The following is a 9,901-nucleotide window of genomic DNA, read 5'->3' on the forward strand; positions in this document are numbered from 1 at the left end:
CTGAAATGTTGCACTTATATGTAACAAGCAAATTTACCAGTAAATTTATCACGTATTTTAAATAACATTATAAGTAATGTCAGAATGATAACAGATCTGCTTTTGTTCATAAATACCAGAAGTGATGTTGTACAATGAGGACGTTGTCACGTCACCAGAAATGGAGTCATAAGTGTCAAAAAGTGTAGTGAACCAGCATCCTTTACTGTCCTTACTAGTGCCCAAATTCGTGTACAGGATATACTGATTCACGAGCTAGGGACCAGAATGAGACACGCCCAATGGCCCTCCAGGATCAACGTTTCCCACCCGTCTTGGAGTCTCTACTAATGAGCTGATGATCTGAATCAGGTGCGTTTGAATAAGAAGACATGCCCTGTCTCAATCAGCTCCCTAGTTCCCTAGGTCGTGAATGAAAGTGAATGTGGCTGACTCCCTGATCAGTGCCCTGACTACTGAACTAGGGAGCTGATTGAGACACACGGATGGAAAACATGCAGTGTTGGGGAGGCTCTAGGAATGTGATTTAAAAGAACACCATATACTTAATTCCTTCAGTAAAAACAAACCTGGAGTGAATGACGCAGGATAATGCACATGTGTAATGACATCAGCAAATGGTCATCAAAATTGTGAAGACCATCAGTCCACTCTTGATAGCGGTATTTTAGACCACAGTTGCTGCACATGCGGTAGTACGTAGAAAATCCTGTTTTAGAAAACATATATACAGGTGCTGGTCATATAATTAGAATATCGTGAAAAAGTTAATTTTTTTATTGTAAATTATTTAAAAAAAATGAAACTTTCATTTATACTAGATTCCCTACATGTAAAGTAAAACATTTCAAAAGTTTTTTTTTTTTAATTTGTTGATTAGAGCGTACAGCTAATGAAAGTCCAAAATCCAGTATCTCAAAATATTAGAATATTTACATTTGAGTTTCATTAAATGACCATCCCTACAGTATAAATTCCGGGTATCTCTTGTTCTTTGAAACCACACTAATGGGGAAGCTGACTTGGCAATGGTCCAGGAGACAATCATTGACACCCTCCACAAAGAGAGTAAGTCACAGATGGTCATTACTGAATGTGGTGGCTGTTTACAGAGTGATGTACAGTATCAAAACATATTAAATGCAAAATTTACTAGAAGGTAGAAATTGGGTAGGCAAAGGTGCACAAGCAACAGGGATGACCACAAGCTTGAGAATACTGTCAAGTAAAGCCAATTCAAACACTTGGGAGAGCTTCACAATGAGTCAAATGAAGCCGGAGTCAGCGCATCAAGAGTCACCACACTCAGACATCTTCAGGAGAAGGACTACCAAGCCACTTCTGAAACAGAAACAACGTCAGAAGCATCTTACCTGGGCTAAGGAGAAAAGAACTGGACAGTGAACAGTGGTCGAAAGTCCTCTTTTCAGATAAAAGTAAATTTTGCATTTCATGTTGAAATCATGGTCCCAGAGTCTGAAGGAAGACTGGAGAGGCACAGAATCCAAGCTGCTTGAAGTCTAGTGGGAAGTTTCTGAAGTTAGTAATGATTTGGGGGGCTGTGACGTCTGCTGGTGTTGGTCCATTGTGTTTTATCAAGTGCAAAGTCAATGCAGCCATCTTCCAGGAGATTTTGGAGCACTTTATGCTTCCATCTGCTGATAAGCTTTATGGAGATGCTGATTTCCTTTTCCAGCAGGACTTTAGCACCTGCCCACAGTGCAAAAACCACTTCCAAGTGGTTTGCTGACCATGATATTACTGTGCTTTATTGGCCAGCCAACATGCCTGACCCCTGAATCTATGGGATATTTTCAAGAGAAAGATGAGAAACAGTCGATCCAACAATATACAGATGATCTGAAGGCTCAATAGTGCCTCAGCAGTGCCACAGGCTGATCACTTCCATGACACACTTCACTGATGCTGTAATTTGTGCTAGGAGCAAGTCATTTGCTGTAATATGTGCTGCCGACCAAGTACTGAGTGTACAAATGAACATACTTTAAAGAACTTGAACTTTTCTGTTTTGAAAATCCATTTTTTGATTGATCTTAGGAAATATTCTAATATTTTGAGATACTGGATTTTGGACTTTCATGAGCTGTACGCTCTAATCATCAAAATAAAAAAAATAAAAAAAAACTTTTGAAATGTTTTACTTTACATGTAGGGAATCTAGAATATATGAAAGTTTCATTTTTAAAAATAATTTACAATAAAAAAAATGAACTTTTTCACGATATTCTAATTATATGACCAGCACCTGTACATTCAATCACAAAAAAGTATTCATTAAGACAGCTAAACATAGTGATGTTACACTAATTAGATAGATTTTACTAATGCTTACCCTCAACAACACCAGTGTATGTTATAACCTTTCCTTTGGAAGTTATCAACACTGGCTCACTTAGGACCACATTGCCTGTACATTCTGAGAAAACAGTCTCCTTTGGCACAAGGTGTTTGGGAATGTCATTGATTGTCATTGAGCCTGTGATGTATTTCTGGGGGAGTTCGGCTGGCAGAGTTTTGTTTTTCATCAGGTAATACAACATCTGTTTGAGACCTTCACCACTGGGAGGATATTCCAATCCGGTACTTTCCTGACAAGCATGTTCTTGTGCTAGGCACTGTGCAGTTCTGTCGGTGGGTGATGATACAAACAACTGCCTGTGTAGCTGGAAGAGATGCCACCTAGCAATGTTTTTGTGCAAACAAGCTATCCTTGGCTTTGCACAGGGACAATGCCATGTGTTGCGAATGTTGTCAAGCAATGACTCTACCAAGTCTGCTGTAGTATGACACTTTGGGTTCATAGACAGAAATATACCTCTTTGTAGATGGACCTCCAAGAGTCACCTCAACAGTCAGTGGAACACCAGCCGCACTTGCTGCTGCCTTTGTGGCCATGCAGGTTGTCTTGGTCTGTTCCCCAAACACATTTGCAGCTATCATGTCTACCAGGACATCTTCTTCAAGGACAACTGGTGTCCGGTTAGGCCATGGACAGAACTGCAGTGACTTTAAATGTATACATTTGAAGTGCTGAAAGCCACTTCGGGTGGCAATTTCTACATTGGAACTGCATTCATCCATTTCACATGTAACAACTGGATGTGGACCTGACGTTTTTTTCTGCACATGGATTACAGAACATGGTCTGGAAAATGACTTTTCAACTGCATATATACCACTAACTGGGTCTATGCACTGTGAAGGTAGGTGATGATTTTCTGTAACATCACAGATCTTACCAGTGTGTTTTCTTTTAACATGAACGTTTAGATTTTTTTGTTGACAGTTACTCCACAGTGAACGCACTGCACGTTTTGCTGAATGCGCAATTTTTTACGAATAGGTTGGGATTTTATATGCAAGGAGACTCCTTCAGCCACAGCTGTTTCTTTAAAGGCAGCTGGTGCACTGGAGAAAATGGCTTCACAGGTGACACCAGGTTCCCTGATTGCAGCTGACAACTGGTTCTGTAGGTGGAACTGGTCTTGTTTTGCATGATGCTAAATGTTTTAAAATCTGGACTTTCCTTATAACTGTGTTTTGGCAGTAACAACAGTGAAAATGTGCCTGTTCTCTATACTGCAAATTGCACTTGACAATCAGGAATTCTGAAAATGGAAAAAAATAAAAAAATATATTAAAATGTAGGAATAACAATTTACTAAAATTGGCATAAGTCATGGTAATGCATGCATGATGTAACTCATTAAATAAATTAACATTAACAAGATTAAATTAACATTTAATGCATTTGGATTGACTACAGTACATATAAGATAACTTATTTCAAAGTAAGTTAGTTCACTTATGAAACAGGCTAATGTGAGAAGCATTCTTAAAGGTTAAAAATGTGTAATTGTATTGTTCAAACGTTACAACACTACGAGGCTTACATTAAATACATTAGACTAATGAGCAACCATTAACGTTAACGTCAGCAAAATAAATAACAGTAACAATGACTACGAATACAAAAACAATGCCAACTTGTCTTCATGCTTTACTGCCAAAGCCAGGTGGTTTCGGACATGGTTCTCCACCACTTGGAGTTCCATGGTGGGCAATGTTCCCTCTAAGCTGCGCGCGTGCGCGGCCGCGCACTTCTGAAGCCGCGGCCGCGCGGAAGAAATAATTGCCGCGCAGAGAACAGACATGAAAATGATTGTAGTAGTTTAAATGAGAAATAATTTCAGTGCTCTGGACAACCGCTATAGAGTTATTGTCGCTATAGAGTTGGAACCGGTGAATGCGGTTTACAGGTTTCATAGAAAGAGAACGATTAAGCGCGTGTGAGCTGGCTGGCTCTGAGCCAAATCAGTCATGGTAAGAATACTGTCATGTTTGCGGAATAAATACATCAATACGAGAGGCAACGCGAAACGAAAAGAAATGTGAAATAAAACGTCATGTTTTGATGAAAAGTGGTGGAATTACACTCCCACCACAGGTGTAGCTTGCAAACTCAAAATACATAAGCACCTCAGTTTAAATAGATTTTTGTGTGTGGTGGTGGTGTGGGTTTCAGGGATGTTTAGATAACTATAAACGAGTTAACGTTCACTTTTCTTAAAAATATTTAGCTATCAGTTTAATGCTTCAGTTTGTTTTCACTATATAATATATTAAAACAAATGGAAGCATTTTAACTGATATAATACTGTATATCAGTTTAAATACTTAAATATTATATTACATTTTATTATTTTATAATGTAAACCTAATAAAAAATTTATCTCACAAGGGGATTGTTTAGGGCTCCTTGCCACGAAAAATCTTAACCTCCTGGTATATAAAATCTGTGAGATTCATAAGCAATAAACATGTAATTTTGATGGTTTAATTGTTGCTAATAATTGACTGTACAAAAACACATTATGGTTGTCCCAAACCATCATTGTAACTGCTCATATTATATTATTATAAAGAATTGAACTGTCCTGCAGGAGGACAGAAATTATTTTTTAATAGAATTTCTTGGTAAAGACTGGTACAGTTAATACAGCAATATGAAAAAATCTCAGGTAACCTAAAATGTGCTTAATTTAGTGACTGAACTGCTTGTTTTCAAACATATTATTTAATAAATCACTAAGTTACATCAAGGGTCAAATAAAATAGAAACAGCACATTAAAGTTAAATGTTACAATTGCATGATAAAACCATTTTTTGTGTGTGTGTGTTTACGCTCATTGTACAGGTCTGATATAAAGTATGTTTTTGCTCAGGTGGCCAAAATGTGCGCTCAACAGAGAAAAGTTTTGCTCAGCGAGAAAAAAAATTAGAGGGAACATTGGTGGTGGGTTGGAAGGTGTTTGGTATTTTAAGCAGCTCTGGCGTCTTTGATGGGCAATCTCTCCATGCCGCAACACTGTACTGTGCATCTATGGACAACGTTACATATTTCAAATGTTATTTCCTGCCAAGTTAGCCATAACTAACCTGGGGTGAGTTCCCGAAAGCATCGTTAGCCAACTATGGTCGTAAGTCCCATTGAACTCTATTGGTAACGACGGAACTTGCGACCATAGTTCGCTTTGGGAAACGCACCCCTGGGTAGCATGTTAATTAGCTAACTAGATGGTCACCTGGCTGTAGCAGTTTTTTTTAACAATCTACATGTTACCTTTCCCTTGTAACACTCCAGTTAATAGGCCAGGAAGTTACACTAAATAAAGGGAACGTTTACGCCTCTTAAACAGCAGGGAACAAAAAAAAAAGAAATACAACAGGAGACAGATGTCAACAATAAACCTAAGTGTATTTACAATTCAATCCGTGTACACCACCAAAAAACCAGGTTAAACATCCAAGATAAAAAAAAAAATGTGTGTGTGTATGTGTGCGTGTGTGTCTGAAAAGTCTCTAGAGTCCAGCGCGTTGCAAAGTTTATATAGGAGCAGTCTCACCGGGGAAACAACCAGTCCGTGAGCAGGATCCTACAGGTATAATCCAACTGTTTTGAGTCCTCTTGGGCGAGTAATCCGGGGGAAAAAAACAATATACTCCACAAGAGATGGCGAGAAAACAGCACAGCACAAAAACAGTCGGAAAACGAGGCAAGAGGAAAAAGATTTATATGTAGAAAAGGCGCGCTGCCAAACACCGGCGTGCCGGTTCCTTATAAAGGTCCTTTCACACTGGACGCGATTTATTCGCGGGATGGTTTTGTTTTTTGATCAGCTGTTTGTGTAATGAGTGCTTCCACACCGAACGCGAATGAGCTGCTGCGAAAAAACGACGTTTATTTTTTTCGCTTCAATGTCGATTTTTTTTTTCACATTCGAGGCGACAGAAAAGGCTTCAACCAATCAAATACAAGGAAACAAAGGTGATGTCACAGCAACAATGACGGATCATCTGATAGCTTGTGTGTCGACGCATTTACAATAGAAAACTACCTTGTGAATGTTTATTTAAACTATATGTCTAGTAGTTAAACTTCTATCTGTAGTCCATAGGCATATAATTTCCCCATTGTGGGACAAATAAAGGTTTTCTTATCTTAGACAGAAGCCTATTTATAGCCTGGGCTACTCGCAGTATATGTGAGTGGGTTTCTTTTCTGTAAACGAAATGTCCAGTAGATGTCACTAGCTTTTCAATCAACATTAACCTTTGACAGGTATCGCATTTCTCACGAGATTACAGCTCCTGTGGGAGTACATGCAAGTCGCTGTATAGACAAGGATAACATAACCTTCTGAGGTAAAACTTGTTTTTTATTTTTAAAACCTAAATTGTGTCCGTGACTATGGAAAGTGAATGTGTTGTTGTTAAGACTGGGTGCACCCAAAAACTTCTTTTCGGTCTTTGAAAAAAAATGAAAAGCTCACTGGATGATGAAGTGTCTATGTTGTCCTGAGCAGTTAAACTGACCAACCTTTCCAACAGGATGAAGATTATTTTGTTGAAATTACATATATATATATATATCATATACTATTGTAGTATCTAGCTTGTCTGGATTGCTGCACTTTCATTCTAGACTTTACCTCTTCTGCCATGATGTTCTGTCTTTCCAGCAGATGATATGAGGCTTGATCTGGTGCAGGTGGTCTGAAGATCAACCTCTCCAACGGCCCATGAAGCTGCCTGCCCAGCATCAACTCTGCTGGAGTTTTGCCAGTGGTTTCCTGGTAAGCTGTATTGATGGCAAAACGAAATTCGGATAACCACTGGTCCCACGTTTGATGGTCTTGTTAATCCTTTCGGTCAGGTTTGTTTGAGAGTGATAACTGGTCGTGAGTTTTTGGGAAATGCCCCAGGTCTTGCAGAGCTCGGCCAGAACATTGGAGGTAAATTGTGCTCCACGGTCAGATATGATGTATTTTGGTACGCCCCAGCGGGTGAAGATCTCATCCTTGAGAATTCTGACGATTTTCTGTGTCTTGCCATCTCTGAGAGGGAACATTTCCACCCATTTTGTGTAGTAGTCAACTACCACAAGGAGGTAAGCATTTAGTTTTTTACTAAGAGGAAATGGCCCTATCAAATCCATTCCCAACGTGTGCCCTGGTTCTGTCACCTGTGTGCTTTGTAGGAAGCCACTTGGTTTTGTGTTGTCGTGCTTGTATTTTTGACAGGTGTCGCAGACCTTGACGTATTGCCAGACGTCTTTACAGACACTAGGCCACCATGCAACCTCCAAAAGCCTCAGCAGTGTTTTTAACCGGCCAAGATGTCCCCCCAGAGGGTTATCGTGGAAGTAATGGAGGAAAGTTGGTATTAATGCCTGAGGTACGACCACTTGAAACTTGTCTCCATTGTTTCTTACAGGTACTCGGCGATACAATACCCCCTGGTGGTCCTCAAAGGTAACGTGCTGTCCTTGAACTTTCCTGATTTTTTGATCTGATTGCAGGTGAGATATGGTAGTGTCATTCTTCTGGGCTTGAGATATTTCATCCAGTGTATTAGGAATATCTGACGAATGTTTTGATGTTGTTATGGCTAAGCAGTGCACCTGGTCTAGCTCACAGGCACGAGATAAAGCATCTGGACCTAGGTTGAGGCACCCCTTCCTGTGATGGACCTGGAAGTGGAATTGTTGCAGCCTAAGAGTCCAGCGGGTCAGACGAGAGGAGGTTTTGGGGCTATTGAAGGCCCAAGCCAGAGCTGCATGGTCCGTGTAGACGTCGAACAGCTTCCCTTCAAGGTAATGTCTCCATTTTTCGACTGCCCACACTACAGCCAGACACTCTTTTTCAGAAGTAGAGTAGTTCAGCTCAGCTCCACGTAAGGTTCTTGAACCGTAGGCGATCACCCTTTCCCCCTCAGGTGTTTGCTGAGTCAGAATAGCTCCCAACCCAACCTCACTAGCATCCGTATGCACCTGAAAACTTTGGCTGAGGTTGGGTTGCATCAACACAGGTGGGTTTTGTAATGCTTGTTTGACAGCTTCAAAGCTGACCTGGCACTCAGGGGTCCACTCCCATTTCACTCCCTTCTTTTTCAGGTGGTTTAAGGGTACTGTGAGGTCTGCACAATGAGGAATAAATTTATGGTACCATCCTGCCAATCCCAAGAAGCGTTGGAGGGCTTTAAGGTCTTTGGGTGGAGGATACAGAGTAACAGCCTGCGTTTTCTCTGGGTCAACCTCAACTCCTCTCACTGAAATGATGTGTCCAAGGAACTTCAGCTGCTGTTTGAAGAAGTGACACTTTTTCATATTAAGAGTGAGATTTGCCTGGGTGAGTCTTTGTAGTATGATGTTCAGATGGTGTATATGTTCTTCTAATGATCGTGAATAGATGATGATATCGTCGATGTATACAAAGCAGAATTCTCTCCTTAACTCTGCCAGGACTTTTTCCATCAACCTCTGGAATGTAGCAGCGGCATTCCTGAGCCCATATGGCATGGAGCAGAATTGGTATAGCCCTTTAGTAGTGATGAAAGCAGTCTTCTCCTTGCTACCTTCCTCCATTTCCACCTGCCAATATCCTGACTGTAAGTCCAATGTGCTGAACCAGGTGGCGCCATCCATGGATTCCAAGATGTCATGTATTAACGGCATTGGGTAAGCATCAGGTATGGTCTTACTATTCAGCCTTCTATAGTCCACACAAAACCTGTAACTGCCATCAGGTTTGGGAACTAGCACCACCGGTGAGGACCATGGAGAAAAGGATGGTTCAATGATGTGGTCACGGAGAATCTGATCTACTTGGTCTTCAATGATCTTCCTTTTGAAGGGTGAGACTCTGTATGCTCTGGACTTAATCGGTACCTCATCAGACAAGACGATTTTATGCTGTTCTACCGATGTCTTCCCCAGGACTTCTGAGGTGGTGCGCGGCCAGGTAGCCATCAGCTTCCGCAACTCCTCCTGATTGTCAGAATCCCAGCACGGAACAACCTCCGAGTTCAGGGTAGTGAATGGTGGTTACCAGGTTGGAGGTAAGGCACAGTAGAGGGTCACAGCAACAGGGTGGAGAGTGTTTTCACCAGACATGGTTGTTGTCAGCATCATCATCATCTTCATCATCATCTGAAATATACAGTGAACTTAGCATAGATGTTATTTCTGCAGTTGGATTGCGTCTGGTAACAAATGGGCCTGCAGTGAAATCTGCATTGGGAGTTTCAGAACTACACCCAGCTTCAGTTAACTCGTCAGTGTTGTCAGTATTCACAATTTCATCTTGTTGGGTATTTACATCTGTGTTCTCCATTTTTTTTCAACAATATGTAAAACAAAATTACACACAAAAAAGAACGTCCCCGTACGGGCCACCAATATGTAACACTCCAGTTAATAGGCCAGGAAGTCACACTAAATAAAGGGAACGTTTACGCCTCTTAAACAGCAGGAAACAAAAAAAAAAGAAATACAACAGGAGACAGATGTCAACAATAAACCTAAGTGTATTTACAATT

General features: G+C 40.6%; 1 protein-coding gene across 1 annotated transcript; it reads right to left on the reverse strand.

Moving 5' to 3' along the window:
• Positions 1–216: 216 nt before the first annotated feature.
• Positions 217–3,625, reverse strand: LOC125277677. The gene is made up of 2 exons (XM_048206142.1): positions 2,354–3,625; positions 217–709 (listed from the first exon to the last, which is right to left on the reverse strand). Exons 1-2 carry the CDS (start codon positions 2,820–2,822, stop codon positions 555–557), a joined length of 624 nt encoding a protein of 207 aa, XP_048062099.1. The 5' UTR covers positions 2,823–3,625; the 3' UTR covers positions 217–554.
• Positions 3,626–9,901: the final 6,276 nt, after the last annotated feature.

The sequence above is a fragment of the Megalobrama amblycephala genome, linkage group LG10, assembly GCF_018812025.1.
Source record: "Megalobrama amblycephala isolate DHTTF-2021 linkage group LG10, ASM1881202v1, whole genome shotgun sequence".
In the NCBI taxonomy this organism is placed as follows: domain Eukaryota; kingdom Metazoa; phylum Chordata; class Actinopteri; order Cypriniformes; family Xenocyprididae; genus Megalobrama; species Megalobrama amblycephala.